At 39.7% G+C, this 19,926-nt stretch overlaps 2 protein-coding genes across 3 annotated transcripts in view; both read left to right on the forward strand.

Annotated features, from left to right (window-relative positions):
- LOC135097120 (uncharacterized) lies at positions 1 to 19,359 on the forward strand. 2 transcript variants are annotated; one of them, XM_063998873.1, is made up of 7 exons: positions 1 to 99; positions 593 to 763; positions 7,682 to 7,785; positions 9,719 to 10,109; positions 17,909 to 18,018; positions 18,182 to 18,330; positions 18,663 to 19,359. In XM_063998873.1, the coding sequence occupies exons 6-7, from the start codon at positions 18,217 to 18,219 to the stop codon at positions 18,981 to 18,983; spliced, it is 435 nt and encodes a 144-aa protein (XP_063854943.1). In that variant the 5' UTR covers positions 1 to 99; positions 593 to 763; positions 7,682 to 7,785; positions 9,719 to 10,109; positions 17,909 to 18,018; positions 18,182 to 18,216; the 3' UTR covers positions 18,984 to 19,359. The 2 variants fall into 2 exon arrangements, with proteins under 2 accessions (XP_063854943.1, XP_063854944.1); XM_063998874.1 differs by lacking the exons at positions 1 to 99; positions 593 to 763; positions 7,682 to 7,785 and having other exon boundaries at positions 9,338 to 10,109.
- LOC135097111 (uncharacterized) overlaps positions 19,176 to 19,926 on the forward strand; it is a 2,483-nt gene continuing 1,732 nt past the window's right edge. The window contains exons 1-2 of the mRNA XM_063998869.1: positions 19,176 to 19,185; positions 19,408 to 19,655. Coding sequence (XP_063854939.1) covers positions 19,176 to 19,185; positions 19,408 to 19,655 — 258 coding nt within the window. The remainder of the gene's footprint in view (positions 19,186 to 19,407; positions 19,656 to 19,926) is intronic.

Consider the following 19,926-nt stretch of genomic DNA (forward strand, 5'->3'; position numbering starts at 1 on the left):
TTTGGATCTTCATGGTAGTTTCCACAACAGCAAACACTGCAAGCTTGACCACACTGATCTTGTCTCCAGTGAAGCTAAGAGTGGGAATGTTTTTACCAAGTATGTGTTGTGTTGTGGAGTTTTTAGTTTAGTTTTAATCACTGTTCTTCCTTAATCTGTTACTGGAATCATGAAAACACCCTTGCAAACCATAACAACATCTGCTAAAACCTGTTAAAGTATCATTAACCCTTTTAAACCATTACTTGAATCACAGAAACATCCTTGCAAACCCTGACAACATCCACTGAAACTTGTTAAACTGTCACTAGCATTATTAAACCATTACTTGATCATAAAAACACCCTTGAAAACCCTGGTAACATCCATTAAAGTCTGTTAAACTATTACTAACCTTATTAAACCATTACTTGAATCATGAAAATGCCCTTGAAAACCCTGATAACATCCATTAAAGCCTTTTAAATTACCACTCCAATCAGGGGAGCTCCAAACACTATTAGAGCCTGTTAATAAAGAAAAGGCACTGGGATATTGGGGAACGCACATTTCAAGCTGTAGCCTTACCTCACATCCTTAACTCTCATAACAGGGCCTTTGTTGGAGGCGTCCCCTGTGATATAGTGGACGACAACCTGGAGCTCTGTGACACACTGACAAGGGAGAAGGTTACTTGTCGCTCCAAGGCTAAGCTGGTCAGCCCCATGAATGTCACTGTCTGCATTACCGGAAGAGGCGCGTCTGAAGTGACCAAGATAGGAAGGTACGTGGACAGGCTGTACCAGTTCCTCACATATGCTGGTGTGTACATATAGTGTGCCTGCACGTGTATGCATGTGAATCTAGTCTTACCTTATGTTACCTAAACCAGTGTAACCTGACTTTATCCTGACTACTGGAAATAACTGTATAGGAATTAAGCTTGTAATGCCCTGTGTTTTAGCAGTAGATTGTTGTGTTTTTCTTAGTTTTCACAGGGTGTCCTGCAAGTTTAGGTACACACTTTAGGTGTGATAGTTCAAGTAATTCTAAGTTGAAAATACTCTATACACATATGCTGTGTTTTGTTTTATTTTGTGAGAAATTAATGTGTAGCTAAGTTGTGAGTTGTGGGAGCTGCTTGCCTGGGTGTGCCTCCGCCTCCTTCCTCCCCTCCTTGGCTCGCTACGTACTCGCGTGATGCTGTGTAGCATTAAGTGATAAATTTTTGTGTACATTGTATGCAGTCAAATCCTTACAGGAAATAGCAAATAACAGATTAAATTTTTGTATGTGCCAGTGAAGAAAATGTGCAGGTAACACAGCAATACAGCAGTTATTCAGTGCCACTTTTTAAAACACACATGGCAGTTCACTGCAAATGTCATCCCCTTTGACAGTTATGATCTTGACATTTAAATGGCAAGCCTTGTCAATCAAGTGATAGCCAAAGTGCATCTTTTTGCTCCTGTCATTCCTTATCTGCTCTGCAGCTTCCTTAATGCTGTGAATCAACTCCTCTCTGTAACTTGATTTGTTCTTGTACACCAAGGATTTCATGAGTCCCCAAAGGAAAGAAATCCATTGGTGTTAGGTGAAGGGATCTTGCTGGCTATTCCTGTGGGCCTCCACCACCTATCCATCATCAGGAGACTGATCCCAGGGAAGCCACTCCCACAATACACAACTTACAGGTTAATTTCTCACAAAATAAAGCAAACAGCATGTGTGTGTATAGAGTATTTTTGACTTAGGATTAGTTGAACTATCATATCCTAAGGTATGTACCTTAATTCATGGTACACCCTGTATTGTTAGTACACACACACACACACACACACACACACACACACACACACACACACTGTGCTGCCCAGCTAATTGGACACATCCACAGCAGCTCTAAGGAGTTACCTAAGTTTTGGTTGTACAGGGGGCCCGAGCTTGAGTCCTGTCTCTATAATAGGGAATTGTGTGATGTGTGAGTGCAGGGGAAGTGAAGTGTAAATTGGGAGGTGAGCAAAAAGGTGAATGGGAGAGTAGTGTATGGGTAAACATTGTCTTGTCAGTGATACCAAGAAGGAAGATGGTGGCGGACACAGCAAATATTTTTGAGGGTTTCAAGGAAGAAGACCTCAGTGTAGCTTATACAAATAAACAAATATGGAAAATTGAAGAAAATGTGAAAATATGATAAATTCATAATTTACTAGCAATAATAAAGACATGGAAGGAAGCGAGAGAGAGGTGGGTGGTGGCAATGTAAAAAGATATCCAGTGATATAATAGAGATGAAGAAGAGGAAGATGGAAAGAGAAAAAGAAAACAAAGAACTGAGAGAAGAGGTGACAATAATAGTGAACTTAAACAAGAAGTACTATAAAGAAATCAAGAAACTCAAGGAAGAGAACGAGGAGTTAAAGAAAGCTTTACAAGAGAGAGAGAGAGAGAGAGAGAGAGAGAGAGAGAGAGAGAGAGAGAGAGAGAGAGAGAGATTAAGGTTGGAAAGTGAAAGAGTCAGTGACAGCAGAAGTCAAAAGTTGGAAAGAAGAGAGAGAACAACAACAAAAGGTGAATATAGATAAGATCATAAGGCAACAGCAACAGGAACACAATAAGGACATGGAAAAGCAATTGATTAAAATAATAAAGGAAAAAAGTAATCTTGTGAGAGACATTGTACAAAGATGTTTGTGGTGGTATTTGGGGTCAAGGAGAAGAACTTACTAATGAAAATAGCTAGAGAGAAAGAAGAGGCAAAAAAGACTAAGGAAATTATAGCAGAAGTAGCGGAGGAAGGAGAAGAGATAGTTGAACAAATTGAAGAGGTTTACAGGATTGGAAAATACAATGAAAATGGAACAAGACCAATGAAAATAAGATTCATGGCACAAACAGCAGTGAAATATGTCTTGCAAAGAACAAGAAAATTGGCAAAAGTAGAAGGAATGAATAAATATGAATAAAGGAGAGAGAAGTAAACTGAAAGAGTAAAGTAGAGGAAAGTAGTAGAGTAGAGGCCCAGTCAAAAAATGAGGAGAGAACACAAGAACAAGCGAGGAGATTTGCTTGGAAAGTTGTGGACATGAAAGTGAGGAAATGGTGCCACAAAGATACCACACCAAGCACAAGTTTAAAGATTATGTATACTAATGTAGATGGTTTGGTGTTGAGCCAAATGGAACTTAAAGGCTATCTAAAGAACAATAAACCAGATGTGGTTTATTTAATGGAAATTATACTAAGAGGAAATAAAGTTGGAATTTGCAAAGGAAGGTTGTAGTGCATGGAGGAGAGACAGAAAAGGAAAGGGAGGAAGAGGAACAATGATATTGGTAAAAGAGGATATTGTTGTTGAGGAAGTGGAATATGTCGATGGAATGGCAGAAACTTTGAGTGTTGTGATTAAGATCAAATGAAATGAAAAAAAGGAAAGTTACTGTGATGTACATACCACCAAAAACTAATGCATGGGAGACTGATGGATATAAAACTATACAACTAAAAACAAGAAATAGCACAGGAAATGATAAGGAAAAGTAACAAAGTGCTTTTAGTAGGCAGCTTCAACACTAAAGGAATGAACTGGCAGAAGATGGAAGTGAAAGAAAATGTTGGGTCATGGAGTGAACTTATTTTTCATATATATTTACTTATTTATTTTTTTTATGTAGGAGGGACACTGGCAAAGGGAAACAAAAATCCAATAAAAAAAAAGCTCACTGTGATACCAGACCTGGATTGGGTCAGAAGTAGTAGTCAAGAATTGACGGATATGTGTTTTGAAACCTCCCTCTTGAAAGAGTTCAAATCATAGGAAGGTGGAAATACAGTAGCAGGCAGGGAGTTCCAGAGTTTACCAGAGAAAGGGATGAGTGACTGACTGAGAATACTGGTTAACTCTTGCATTAGAGAGGTGGACAGAACAGGGGTGAGAGAAACAAGTCTTGTGCAGTGAGGCCATGGGAGGAGGGGAGACGTGCAGTTAGCACGATCAGAAGAGTAATTAGCATGAAAATAGTGGTAGAAGACAGCTAGAGATGCAACATTGCAGCAATGAGAAAGAGGCTGAAGACAGAAGAGAGTTGATGAGATGAAAAGCTTTTGATTCCATCCTGTCTAGAAGACTAGTATGAGTGGAATCCCCCAGACATGTGAATCATACTCCATACATAGACAGATAAGGCTCCTGTACAGAGTTAGTAGCTGGAAGGGTGAGAAAAAATAACGGAGATGTCTCAGAACACCTAACTTCATAGAAGATGTTTTAGCTAGAGATGAGATGTGAAGTTTCCAGTTCAGAATATAAGTAAAGATGTTCAGTGTAGAAGAGGGGGACAGTTGAGTGTCATTGAAGAAGAGGGGATAGTTGTCTGGAAGGTTGTGTTGAGTTGATAGATGGAGGAATTGAGTTTTTGAGGCATTGAACAATACCAAGTTTGCTTTACTCCGATCAGAAATTTTTGAGAGATCAGAAGTCAGGCGTTGTGTGGCTTCCCTGCATGAACTGTTTTCTTCCTGAAGGGTTGGACGTCTACGAAAAGACGTGAAAAAGTGCATGGTGATATCACCAGCATACCATGCTTACCATGATGGTGAATACAATGAGACAGTGGGTGAACGAACTTACAAGATACAAAGAAGAAGAACCATCACAGTTGGACTTAGTGTTTACAAAAAATCCCAGAAAGTAGACCAAGTATACATTGTCTGAGTCCACTGGGAAGAAGTGATCATGTGACAATAGAAATAATGCCACAGGAGGAAAAAGTGTTGCACAGGAATGAACAATTTTGAAATGGGAGACAGAACTATTCTAAGGCAAACTTTGCAGAACTTAATAAATTTTATGGAGAAATTAACTGGGAAGAACTATTTAAAGGTAAAGTAGTGCAAGAAAAATGAGATATTTTTGAGTAAGTATAGAGAGGGGGTGCAACAGTTTGTGCCAAGTTATAAAGTGTAAATTTGGAAGCATGAATGGTATAATGGCAGGTGAGTAGAAGCAAAAAGGAAAAAGGACAGGGCTTGGAGGAAATGATGAGACAACTGAACACAAATACTAGGGAAGAATACAGAAAGGCAAGGAATGAATATGGTATAATAAGAAAAGAAGAAGAAAGAAATTTTGAAAGTGAGATAATAAGAAAATGCAAGGAAGAGCCCAAACTCTTCTACAGATACATAAACAGGAAAATGAAACATAGGGATGACATATACAAGTTAAGAAGAGAAGGAAGAATTTATGAAACTACTGAGGAGATGAGTGAACTAATGAATGAGAGTTTTCAGTCCACATTTACAAAGGAAACTGATTTTGTGGCACTGAAAGTGGTATCACAGAATGAGGGAATACAGGAAATACAAGTAAAGAGACAACAAATCAAGAAACTGCTGAAGAGCTGGATGTTAGAAAAGCTGTGGGACCAGATCAAGTAAATGGATGGATATTAAAAGAATGCAGAGAACAAATGGAAAAACCCATATGGGATATAATTAACAGCTTGTTGAGAGAAGGAAAAGTACCAAGGGAATGGAAAAGAGCTAACAAAGTCCCAATATACAAACAGGGAAGTTAAATGGAACCATTGAATTACAGACTAGTGTCACTAACAAGTATTGTAAGCAAGCTTTGTGAAATAGTAATTAAAGACAGATGGGTGCAGTATTTAGAAGATGAAAAGATAATTACAGAAAAGCAATTTGGATTCAGGAAAGGGATATCCTGTGTCACAAATCTACTGAGCTTCCATACAAGAGTAATAGATGGAGTGCAAGAGAGGGATAGATGGGTTTGTGCAGTACACCTGGATCTCTAAAAAAGCATTTGATAAAGTTCCACACAAAAGTCTTATGTGGAAGTCAGAGAATGAAGGAGGGCTAAAGGGAACAATGTTGAGATAGACAGAAGATTATTGACAAGGGAAGGAATTGAGAACAGTAATCAGAGACACTAATTCAAGTTGGCGCAAAGTGACAAGTGAGGTACCACAAGGGTCTGTGTTGGCACCTATTATGTTTCAAATATATGTAAATGATATGACAGAGGATCTAAATAGTTATATAAACCTTTTTGCTGATGATGCAAAAATAATGAAAATAGTAAAGGATGAAAATGACTGCAAGGAGTTACAAAAGGATATTGACAAGATACATACATAGAGCCAAAGATGGAAACTAGAATTCAATGCCAGAAAATGCCATGTGTTGGAAATAGGAAAAAGTAAAAAGATATCTTCATTGAATTACAAAATGGGAAGAGAAATAATAACAAAAAATTCATGAAGAAAAAGAAGGCACATAAACATAATATTTGGCTCTACATACAGCTTTTTAACAGACATTAGGGTGGCATTTAACTATTTAGATAGTGAAATAATGAAGAAAATTATAACAAGAATGATATAACCTAAATTGGAGCACGCAGCGTTAGTTTGGGCTCCAAATAGGAAAAAAAGATATACAGAAACTGGAAAGAATACAGAGGATAGCAACAAAGATGGTACCAGAACTGAAAGACTTAAGCTATGAAGAAAGACTTGAAGAGATGTGATTACCAACGCTACAAGAGAGAAGAGTAAGAGGAGACCTGATAACAATGTACAAATTAGTAAACAATATAGAAAGAATAGACAGAATTGACTTGCTATCACAGATGGAGGAGGGAGAGAGATGGGCGAGGGGACATGGGAAGAAAATAAAGAAGAGTGGATGTTTGAGCGGCACCAAGAAATGCAGCTTCCTGTATCAAACTATTGAAATCTGGAATGATTTGAAGGAAGAGGTGGTTGTGGCAAACAGTGTACACATGTTTAAAGAGAAACTGGATAAATATGGTTATGGAGACAGGACAAAATAAACTTTGGCTCGTGCCCTGTACAATGCACACGCACACACACACACACACACACACACACACACACACACACACACACACACACACACACACACACACACACACACACACACACACACACACACACACACAGATACCAACATCACCCTATTCACGTCATACATTATATAACTTCATAAGCAGTGTTCCTCATCTGTTTGAGAATAAAATAAAGAGTGGATGTTTGAGCTACATCAAGAAATAGTTTCCCATATTGAACTCTTGAAATCTGGAATGATTTGAAGAAAGAAGTGGTTTTGGCAAACGGTGTACACATGTTTAAAGAGAAACTGAATAAGCATGGTTATGGAGACAGGACAAAATGAACTTTGGCTCGTGCCCTGTACAATACAACTAGGTAAATACACACACACACACACACACACACACACACACACACACACACACACACACACACACACACACACACACACACACACACACACAGACATCAATGTCACCCAGTTCATATTGCCATGCATTATATAACATCATAAACAATGTCAAACAATGTTTCACATCCATTTCTGATGTTTTTTCACATTTTCCTCACGTGCTGGTGAGTCTTGTGATGCCCACTCATCACAAAACTTCTTAGCCACTCCATTGCCTTCTTGTTTACTGTATAAAACTTTGTGTTCTTGTTATTTATTACATTAATATGCTCTTTTACCATGTTAATGAGGATTTCCTTATCAAAAAATGATAAAGGAGTAGCCCAACAAACCGTCACTTCTTTGCTGGTTGCCATGGTGACTGCAGCAGATGTAAACAAATTCGTGTTTCTCATACATTTTTTTCTGTCAGTGATGTGCTGAGTTGGGCAGGAATATGAGATGTAAGCATTGGTGACCACTCATGCTTGCCCACCCCGCTGATTGACAACCTTGGTGAACTTTGGATTTTTGAAAGTAAGGACTTCCCCACTATCTTGATTGTCTGGTGCAGTTTGGCCAGGTGATCACCAGCATTGGCAGAAGGTTTAAAAGTATGGCAATTAAGCATATGATACAGCAACATCAGAAAATGTCTGTTTCATATAATTCCCCACTGGAGCTTCTCTTTTCCACTTGATTGCCATTGCTTTATGTGCCATTGCTTTATGTGAAATTGACTAGGTTTAAATGTGATAAATGCACCTCAAACATTTCAGATTTAGACAAACTCGATATATGCATCATTAATGCACTCCCCTTGAAAAATCTTTGGTGCCTGAAAAATATTGCATTATAATTTGAGAGATGAAGGGCTACATGTAGTACAATCAGCAAATAAGTTATTTTGCATATCTACGGACATAAGTTTTTTTTATTTACTCATGAGGACTATGGTCACAGGTTTCCCTCTCTGTTTAGCAGTCTTAACTCTCATGATGTGTCACTGGGCTTGCATAAATATATATATATATATATATATATATATATATATATATATATATATATATATATATATATATATATATATATATATATATATATATATATATATATACCAATTGGAGTACAAAAAACTATTGAGCTTATGACAACACTAAATCAGTGCCTAATATTAGCCAGCATGAATGAAATATTTTTATATTGTTTATGCAGTTTCTTCAAATGCTGGATGCAGACTCTTATTCGTATTTCATTATACCATAATTAATGGCTTATAAGACACATGCACTCAATAAGACGCACCTCAGTTTGGGCAGGCATAAAAAAAAAAAAAAAAAGGTAAGTAAACAGGTTTAAGCTCTGAATATGAAGTGAAGGGTTTCACCTGACATTTGAAGCCCTCTTATATGTATTCAGATCCTTATTAGATCTCAATATTTTACATTTAAAAAACCTTAATATTTGCTAGGACCTACCAACACTAGTACTTAGACTAATCCTGCTGTGAGATGTAAACAAATGTGGCATAGACAGTGACATTGTCAGAGGCCAGATTGTAATAAAGTTTGTACATCACATTTTTTTATCATCATTCTACACATGATCCTAGTTGTATATTTTAGTACATTTTCAAAGCATAAGGATGTGTGAAAACAGATTCACCTTATTCTCTACAATGTATTTTTATTTGAAATATTCAGTACAAACCATCACCATGAGTCGCCCTACTTCATGATACTCTCTTCACTTATAAAATCTTTTATTTTGTTAGGTAGTAAGCTATTTTTTAAGAATGCAATAGTTTCTCATTAGCTTCAAGTTTTGTTGAACATGTATGAAAGGTAAGAATCTTAAAAGATAGGTACAATTCCAGTTGTATGGAGGTGTGTCTTACCTCAAGGAATAATGGCATCATACTAAGAAACGCAGTGAATCCTGCAGCTGTCACCAGGTTTGGTTTGCAACCAACTGCAAGTTTGTTTTGGTACATGAAATGTAAGAGTCATCACCTAATTTCTTCTTGACTGGTGTTATTTTATGTGAATTACTAGTAAGTATGACTGTTATGCATTGTTATCTTGTAAAAAAGAGTTGTTTTTGTGGTATAGAATTGATCATCACTTTGTTTATGTATGTGAAGATGTTTGGGATTTAATCTAAGGGCCACTGTTGCCACAGACTTACCACTGGCCACTGTCCCAAAGCTGAACCTTGGTCTTATAAGATGCAGGCTCATTTTCTGAGACTTTTTTGGGGGAGAAAAAAGGTGCGTTTTATGTCATCAAAAACAATATTTTGCTCATTCGTAGATATCATTTGCAAGACTTCCAAAATAATGTTAATGATTGCATACATATTTTAAACATTTGCAACATGCATTCTGGAGCCAGTTCCCACCCAGTCCTTCTCACCACCTCTCCCACCACACTGCTCTTCTCCACTCAGTGTTATTACTCCACATCCACAGGCCATCACTAGCAGACCTCTTGGGTGGTTTCCAAGACCCCAGCTTGGCTTTCAAGACACTTAAGCATACCAGGGTCTTCCTCCAGCAGCTCACCAGAATATAACTGGATAACTTTCCTGCTGCCAGCACCTCCAGGCCTCTAGAGGTTGTGGCACCACAGCCTGCACAGCCCCTCAAATCCCCAACAAGAACAAGAACACAACAGGGTAGTGGGAGTGATGGCTTCAAGACACACTGCCACTGTACAGGGCAGCTGTTACTCTTGTAAATCATGTGCTGCTTACAAGACTGTGCCTAAAAATCTGAGAGGAAAAAGTAAAAGCTCACAGGACTGGTTGACGAGACAGCTAAATGACCCTTATGTGAAGTTGACCAAGCAACATCAGCGCAGGTGAGCCTCAGCCCTCTCTTTTACCCCTTCCTTTCCCACATTAGCCATCTTCCCACTCCCTCCCCAGGAAGGCCCCTATGATCATTAGCCAATGCAAGACACTGCAATAGAGTGACAGTGTATACCTGTTTTTTGGGGCCACTTCTTGGTAAACATGTTGATCATGATAATTTTTCAGACTGAGATAAATTTTTTTACTGCTCAAAATATTATGCTTTTTCAAAAGGAGATAATGACATTAAATAATCTTAGCTATAGCAGCTCCTCATGAAGCAGCTAAATTATGTGGATATTGGTGATGAATACATACTGTACAATATGGGTGTGAGGGTTGTTTTAGGGTCACTCACGGTTACATTAGTGACGTGATCCATCGTACACTGCGTCACAAATTGTAAGTCCATGCTGACAGGGTTTACTTGGAGAGATATAGTGTGATGCATGTGTTCGTATGTTTGTTTCCAGTATGTAATGATGCATGCTCTCTTGCATCTCTTTTGTTCAGCAAATGAGAACTGTACTTTTAATGACATTAGAATGTCGTTAAATGTCACTTACTTCCAGGCAATGCATCATTTATTTTCAGCCAGTCACCATGTGTATATGTTGCAGCCACAGTGTCAGCTAGTTACCCACAAGGGTACTCAGTGTCACAATGGCAACTGAGTGCAGTGCACACAAATTTAAATACTTGGATTTTATCATGCAGTTCCATAAGCAAGGCATACAGTTCTTAAGATTGCACAGTGTTTTGCCAAAATTAGTTGAGTGCTGAACAATCGATGGCACCAGTACCCTTTGAGGATGAGGAAGAGGAGGTCTGCAAACCACACCTTGGACTCTTTATTTTTTCTATTAAGGTTTAGGTCTGGTTATGTTAGGTTAATGTCCTTAACCCATAAACTGCAACATTTATCATATGATGAACAGCATGTAACTGTGACTTACATCATATGATATGAAGGCTCTTTTTAATCTTGGCAGCCTGTATTATGCACCCATATGTCTTGAAATGATGTTTGGGAACTCAGAGTGAGCGAGCCCACACTCTCTCTCTCTCTCTCTCTCTCTCTCTCTCTCTCTCTCTCTCTCTCTCTCTCTCTCTCTCTCTCTCTCTCTCTCTCTCTCTCTCTCTCTCTCTCTCTCTCTCTCTCTCTCTCTCTCACTTCCATGTGTGTGTGTGTGTGTGTGTGTGTGTGTGTGTGTGTGTGTGTGTGTGTGTGTGTGTGTGTATTTACCTAGTTGTGTGTATCTAGTTGTGGTGTACGGGAGGGGAGTAATCTCATAGTACAGCGTCTCTATATCTATCAGTTTGGTTTTAAAAGCACTGACAGTTTCGGCATTGACAACGTCTTCACTGAGTTCATTCCATTTGTTCTCATTTCAGTGAGGAAAACTATACTTCTTAATGTCTCTTCTACAGTTAACTTTCTTCAACTTCTTGCTGTGACCCCTTGTACTCTGTGTGTCTAAATTTATAAAAACCTTCTTTCTTCACATTTTCCATACCATTTATCATTCTATAGATGTTTATTAAATCTCTCTCTCTCTCCTATTTTCAAGGGTAGGAATTTCCAACATACTTAATCTCTCTTCATAGGTCAATTTACTCAACTCTGAAACCATCTTAGTGATTGCTCTTTTTGCTTTTTCTAATTTTATAATATTCCCCTTTGTATGATGAGACCACACCACTGCTGCATATTCCAATCTTAGTCTTATCATGGAAATCAACAACTTTTTATCATTTCTTCTTCCAAATATGAGTGCCATTCTTATTCTTTTTAACAATTTCACTGTCTCCAGTAATTTTATCAATGTGTCAAATTTTCAGTAACTGTTACTCCCAAATCTACTTCCTCTTTTGACTTTAACTTCACACCATCCATATCATAATAATATTGTATTCTTTTCTTACTCTTACCAAACTCCATTACTTTGCATTTACTCAAATGGAATTCCATTTGCCAAGATTTACTCCATCTATTTATCTTATTTAAATCATCTTGCAGTACCATACAGTCATTTACATTATCTATCCTTCTCATCAGTTTAGCATCATCTGCAAATAAGTTCATATAACTATCTGTTTCTTCATTTATGTCGTTCACATATATTACAAACTTTATCGGTCCTAAAACTGACCCCTGTGGGACACCACTAGTTACTTTTAGCCAAGATGAATTCTGTTCTTGTATTACAGTTCTCATCTCTCTATCATCCAGATAATCCTCCATTCACGCCAGCTGTCTTCCTCCAAATTTTCCATAATTTTTTAATCTTCCTTAGCAATCTTTGGGATGTACTTTGCTTTCTTCAAGTCTAAGTAGACACCATCCACCCATCCGTCTCTCTCCTGCACAATATTAACTATCCTTGAATGAAAGGACAGTAAGTTTATGGAGCATGATCTTCCCCTTTTAAATCCAAATTGACAATTTACTAAAACTTCATCTTTTTCCAGGTGTTCCATCCATCTTTCCTTTATTGTTCTTTCACATAATTTTCCTTCAGGAGGAGGCAGTAGACACCTGCTAAAACAATAATTACTCCCAGTGAGGTCTAAAGCACTGGATCAGGGGGTACTGTGAACTTATCATTAAACCTAGCTGTGATCTCACTGAACTTTTCCTTTTGTGTCTCACAACACAAGGGGGCAGTCACAGCCTGCCCTCTAAAGACAACTCTCTTCCTCCACACAAAACTACAAGCACCTAATAACACACACAACCTTCACTCAAAATTTCAAAATTTATGGCAACTCCTACACCAGCTTTGGAGTCCTCATCTGGGGAGGGGACCACAAATGTCCCCTGGTTGGACTGCTCTGCTGATGACGCCCCTAAGTATCTTGACACCCCCTCAATTTTTTCTTCATTTACTTCTGCAACATTTGTGATCTAAGATCTAATTTTCAGTCTGTAGAACACCACCTCTCCTCTTCTAAACATCATCTTCTTTTCCTCACTGAAACTCAGGTGCCTGAGGCAACTGACAGTAGCCCTTTTTCTGTTCCCTCCTACTTTCTCTATCCTCATTTTCAATCCAAAGCTGGATGTTGCATTTATGTGCGCAACAATTTAACCTGCTCTCATGTTCATGCTCTTGAATCTTCCGAGTTTTCCGCTATCTGGCTACGACTACAGAGTCACTCTCAAACTAAATTTATCTGTGCTGTATATCTCTCACCTAACTCCTCTGATTATAAGAAATTCTTTGACTACTTAACTTCCAAAGTGGAGCACATTCTGATACTCTTCCCTTTTTGCAGAGATCTCCATTCTTGGAGACTTCAGTGTTCACCACCAGCTTTGGCTTTCCTCTCCCTTCACTGACCATCCTGGTGAACTGGCCTTCAACTTTGCTATGCTCCACGACCTAGAGCAATTGGTGCAACACCCTACTTGTATTTCTGACCGTCTTGGAGATATGCCCAACATTCTTGACTTCTTCCTGACCTCTAATCCTTCTGTTTATGCTGTCACCCTCTCTATTCCATTGAGCTCCTCCGATCACAGTCTCATATCTGTATCTTGTCCTATCACTCCAATCCCTCCTCAGCATCCCCCTAAGCAAAGGTGCCTCTGGCATTTTGCCTCTGCTAGTTGGGGGGACCTGAGGAGGTATTTTGCTGATTTTCCTTGGAATGACTACTGCTTCTGTGTCAGAGACCCGTCTTTGTGTGCTGAATGCATAACAGAGGTGATAGTGTCTGGCATGGAGGCATACATTCATTCCTCTCTCTTTTTCTCGGACTAAACTTCCAAACCTTGGTTGAACACAGCTTGTTCTCGTGCTATACATGATAGAGAGGTGGCCCACAAAAGATACTTAGGCCTTCCATCACCAGAATCTCATGCACTTTATATTTCTGTCCGGAACCATGCCAAGTCTGTTTTCCGTCTAGTCAAAAACTCCTTCATTAATAGAAAGTGTCAAAATCTTTCAAGATCTAACTGCCCTCATGACTCTCTGACATCTAGCCAAAAATATCTCCTGGCATCTAGCCAAAAATATCTTCAATAACTTTGCTTCTTCTTCTTCTTTCCCTCCTTTATTTCAACCAGATAGCACCACTACCATCACATCTATTTCTAAAGCTGAACTCTTTGCTCAAACCTTTGCTAAAAACTCTACCTTGAATGATTCTGGGCTTGTTCCTCCCTCTCCTCCACCCTCTAACTACTTCATGCTACCTATTAAAATTCTTCACAATGATGTTTTCCATGCCCTTGCTGGCCTAAACCCTTGAAAGGCTTATGGACCTGATGGGGTACCTCCTATTGTTCTCCGAAACTGTGCCTCCGTGCTTGCACCTTGCCTAGTCAAACTCTTTCAGCACTGTCTGTGAACATCTACCTTTCCTTCTTGCTGAAAGTTTGCCTACATTCAGCATGTTCCTAAAAAGGGCGACTGTTCTAATCCCTCAAACTACTGTCCTATTGCTTTAATTTCCTGCCTATCTAAAGTTTTTTAATCTATCCTCAACAGGAAGATACTTAAACATCTGTCACTTCACAAACTTCTATCTGATTGCCAGTATGGGTTCCGTCAAAGCCGCTCTACTGGTGATCCTCTGGCTTTCCTTACTGAGTCTTGGTCATCCTCTTTTAGAGATTTTGGTGAAACTTTTGTTGTTGCCTTGGACATATCAAAAGCTCCTGATAGAGTCTGGCACAAAGTCTTGATTTCCAAATTACCCCCCTATGGCTTCTATCTTTCTCTCAAGTTTCCTTTTTGACCGTTCTATTGCTGCTGTGGTAGACGGTCACTGTTCTTCTCCTAAATCTATTAACAGTGGTGTTCCTCAGGGTTCTGTCCTGTCACCCACTCTCTTTTTATTATTCATCAATGACCTTGTAAATCAAATTTCCTACCCTATCCACTCCTACACTGATGATACCACCCTGCACTTTTCCATGTCTTTTTATAGATGTCCAACCCTTCAGGAGGTAAACATTTCATGCAGGGAAGCCACAGAACGCCTGACTTCTGATCTTTCTAAAATTTCTGATTGGGGCAGAGCAAACTTGGTATTGTTCAATGCCTCAAAAACTCAATTCCTCCATCTATCAACTCAACACTACCTTCCAGACAGCTATCCCCTCTTCTTCAGTGACACTCAACTGTCCCCCTCTTCTACACTGAACATCCTCGGTCTGTCCTTTACTTATAATCTGAACTGGAAACTTCACATCTCATCTCTAGCTAAAACAGCTTCTATGAAGTTAGGTGTTCTGAGATGTCTCTGCCAGTTTTTCTCATCCCCTCAGCTGCTAACTCTGTACATGGGCCTTATCCGTCCATGTATGGAGTATGCTTCACATGTCTGGGGAGGTTCCACTCATGCCGCTCTTCTAGACAGGGTGGAATAAAAAAGTTTTCGTCTCATCAACTCCTCTCCTCTAACTGACTGTCTTCAGCCTTTCTCATCGCCGCAATGTTGCATCTCTAGCTGTCTTCTACCACTATTTTCATGCTAACTGCTTTTCTGATCTTGCTAACTGCATGCCTCCCCTCCTCCCACAGCCTTGCTGCAGAAGAGTCTTCTTTCTCTCACCCCTATTCTGTCCACCTCTCTAATGCAAGAGTTAACCAGTATACTCAATTATTGATCCCTTTCTTTGGTAAACTCTGGAACTCCCTGTCTGCTTCTGTATTTCCACCTTCCTATGAATTGAATTCCTTCAAGAGGGAGGTTTCAAGACACTTATCCTTCAATTTTTTTTACTTTTCTGGGACTGGCATCTCGGTGGGCTTTTTTTTTTTTTTTATTGGATTTTTGTTGCCCTTGGCCAGTGTCCCTCCTACATAAAAAAAAAAAAAAACACTATTCAAGGACACTGGTCTATATTTTAGTGTATTTTCCTTATTTCCTCTTTTGTATGTTGGTACAATATTTGTTCTTTTCCAGTCTTTTGGTTCTCTTCCCTGTGATAGTGATGTCATCACTAGACTGTGAATTTTATCAGGCAGTTGTTCTGTACATTCCTTCAATATCTTGTTTGGTACTCCATCTGGATCAGATGCTTTAATTACTTCAAGTTCTTCCATCATCTTAAGTATTTCCTCATAACTGACTGGGACTGCACTCAGTATATATCTCACCAACTTATCCCTTCCAGCATCAAACTCCCCTTCCACAGTAAATAACAATCTGAAACTATTGTTCATAACCTCCACCATGTCCTGTTTGGGTTCATTTATACACTTATCTTTTATATCTCTTTTATAGTTTCTTCTCTCCATTCTTATTATCTCAATGTACTTGTTTCTAGCATCAATATATTCCTCCCATCTGCTCTCAGTTTTCCTCTTCTTCCATCTATTCCAACCATTTGATTTACAATTTGTAGTTTCTTTGCATTATGTATTGAACCATTCTTTACCCTTTCTACATCTCACTCCTCCTTTAGGTACAAATTTCTCCACAGCAGAATTATATTTCCTTATAAATTCATCTCATTTTCTGGAACATCTACATCTTCAAAGTCTTTCCAGCCCATGGCAACAAACTACTTTCTTAATTTTTCAAAATCATCTTTACTATATTTAAATCTTCTTACCTTATAATTTTCATCAGTGATTACATTTTCATTTTTCAAATTAAATTCCATCAACATGTGATCACTTTTACCTAGAGGGCTATCATAGTGTATTGTTTCAATAATTTCCATGTCCTTGGTAAACACTAAATCAAGTCTTGATGGTTTATCTCTTCCACTAAATCTTATATCACAGTCTATCCACTGAGTCATCAAGTTTTCCACTGTTCAGGTTAACAGTCTATTACTCCAAGAGGTCTTACTTCTAGTAGTTGTCAGTGTTTCCCACTTTATCTCCTTACAGTTAAAATCACCAACAATAACTATATCACTACTTTCCATCACTATCTTTTCAAGACCTTTTAACACATCTACCAACATCTCTTCGTGCTCTTCTTTTTGCCAAGCATTGGTCACAGGTGGCACATACACTCCTACATAATTCATTATCCTTTCTTTTCCACTTCTAATCATCACTTGTAGAATTTCAGACTTGTCTTCACTTTTTATTACCCTCTCCACTTCAACACACTTTTTAATCAGAATGATCACTCCCCCCTCCTCCCTTGTCACTTCTGTTTTTCATCCATAAATCATATTTACCAGTGTCAGGAGCTCCCCATTCATTTTTCCATTTTGTCTCACATAATACAGCAACATCCGGTGCGGTTCTGTTTAATAACTCATTTAATTCCATCTTTGTTGACATTAATCCATTTACATTAGTATAACATACTGTTTGATGTACCATTTCTTTATTCTCATGTCTCTTACTCTTCAGAAAAACTTCTCTTTTTGTTGTTTGTCTTTTTGTTTAGCCTCATTTATCAGCTCCTTTTGCTTCAACCTTTCAATCTCATCCATATCCCTGTTTATCCATACATTTTTATATTCTTCATCTCTAGACAACCTCCAAGACCCACTAATTACCTCTTCTGCTTGTACCTACATTGCAAACTTTGTGTGTGTGTGTGTGTGTGTGTGTGTGTGTGTGTGTGTGTGTGTGTGTGTGTGTGTGTGTGTGTGTGTGTGTGTGTCAGATATACACACAGCTCTGCAACACACACTTGTGCGCACACACACACACACACACACACACACACACACACACACACACACACACACACACACACACACACACACACACACACACACACACACTGCACCCAAATCAGGCAGTTAAAAAATTAAAGACCTGTTGTTGTTTGAGATCCCTTACCACTCCCCGTACTCTCCTTTTGTCTCATCCCACAGGCATTGTCCATGATGCTTCCTGTGTTGTGGTTCCATCATGGCAGGCATGGAAGTGCCTCTCACTGCATCACCGCCTCATGATCATTGAGAGCATGGACACAGACACTGAGGTGCAGCGCCTCTCCCCCATCACCCTCATTGCCAACACAAGCCACTTTTTTTTATCTTGTCCTTATAAATCTATTTACCAGATTGTCAGTTCCACATGGGATTTTTTGTGAGTGTTACTAATGCCTCCTCCTCCTCCTCCTCCTCCTCCTCCTCCTCCTCCAGGCCCTAGTGGGTACGTGGACCTCCTCAATGGACAGATGGACAGAGGCTGGTGTGCTGGCTACATGTATCAGGAGCAAATCTCAACCTTCTTCTCTGTTGTGGCAACAGGGATGACATATGAGATGGCCATGACCAGCATGCCCCTTCAGGTACTGCTGTGGTGCTTGTAATGGTGTTGTAGTGGTTGTAATGGTGGTAGTAGTAATAGTAGACAGTGACTGTAGCTATGGTAATAGTAGTTGTAGTAATTTTCAGTGGTATAATAATAATAGTAATTGGAGATAAACAGCAGGCAATTTACACCAATCTTTTTGACGCATAACCTAACATCATTTAACCCAGCCTAACCTCACAACCTAGCACAATCTCACCCAACACTAAGCCAACCTAATCTAACCTAACCCAATCAATTATTATTTCAGGAGCTGCATCTCTAACCTAACCTCACCACACTGACCCTCCACTCACATCACATCTTCAGGTGCTGCGTCTGCACCTGCCACACAGTCCATCCTCTGAGGCTGTTGTCCTGCTCATCTTCCCAAAGCCTCAGCGTTATGACACCTATGTGGATGGTGTCTTTGTTCCCCCAGCCAACCTCAACACCTCTGCAGCCGGCTACAAGCTGTTGCCTGAGAACCCCACCCATCCTCAGGCTTTCCTTCCCATGTTGGACAATGTAAGGGATGGCTGTGTGCTGTGTTGTGTTGTGTTGTGTTGTGTTTGGAATGTAAGGAATGACTGTGTGTTGTGTTGTGTAGGGAATATAAGGAATGGCTGTGTGTTGTTTTGTGTTGTTTGAGGCACTGGAGCTCTGTACTTTGCCCTGTCAGTTTGGGGCAAAGGACCAACTGCTCTGCCTTGTCTCTTCCTGCTGGTAACAGAACAACCACTCAGCCTTGCCTCTCCCTGTCAGTTTTGTCATGCCTCCCTATCTGTTTAGTTTTGTCATGCCTCTCACTGTCAGTTTTGTTATGCCTTTCTCAATTTTGTCATGTCCCCATGTCAGTTTTGTTGTGCCTCCCTGTCAGTTTTGTCATGCCTCCCTCTCAGTCTTGTCATGTCTCTCCATGTCAGTTTTGTCAGGCCTCCCTGTCAGTCTTGTCATGTCTCTCCCTGTTAGTTTTGTCATAGCTCTCCCTGATAGTTTTAGGCAAGGGAAACACTATTATGCCATGCCTGTCTCTGTTGCCACCTCTCCAGCTCACCCAGACCCTCCCCTGCAGGCAATGGGACCAGCTTCTTCCAGCGCAGTGCTAAGTTGGTCCATGTGGTGCTGTGTGAAGGCCACATCCTTGACATCAAGACCACACCCTTGATCACCCTCACCAGTGGCCTCATGGTGAAGGAAGATGAGTTTTATGAGCAGAACGTGGTGTTGAATCTGGCCAGCCTGTTTGAGCTATCCCCAGACAACATCAGGGTCATCAGTGTTATGCAGGAGCTCTCCAAGAGACAGCAGGGAAGGCTGGAGGTGGGCACAGTGAGGATGCATGTTGGGTCTGGTCTGTGTTGAGTCTGACTGTGGTGGGTGCAGCTGTGTTCAGTGTGGCTGTGTTGAGTCTGGCTTTGTTGTGATCTGTGTGTTGTGCATGGCAGTGTTGGTCTGTGTGTTATGTGTGACCATGTTGTTTGTGGCTATGTTGGGTGTGGCTGTGTTTGGTGTGGCTGTCTGGGCTGCCTGGTCTCCCTTACTAGTAGGAGCTCAACATGCAAGACTTATTCTCAAATGTTTGGGAGTTTCA

The sequence above is a fragment of the Scylla paramamosain genome, unplaced genomic scaffold (assembly GCF_035594125.1).
Source record: "Scylla paramamosain isolate STU-SP2022 unplaced genomic scaffold, ASM3559412v1 Contig12, whole genome shotgun sequence".
NCBI classification, from domain to species: Eukaryota; Metazoa; Arthropoda; class Malacostraca; order Decapoda; family Portunidae; genus Scylla; species Scylla paramamosain.

Bases quoted from the DNA above. Each gene is read 5' to 3' on its own strand.
- LOC135097120 (XM_063998873.1), top strand. From the start codon at position 18,217: ATGGACAGAGGCTGGTGTGCTGGCTACATGTATCAGGAGCAAATCTCA. The intron at 18,331-18,662 runs GTACTGCTGTGG...TCACATCTTCAG, and splicing joins TGACCAGCATGCCCCTTCAG to GTGCTGCGTCTGCACCTGCC.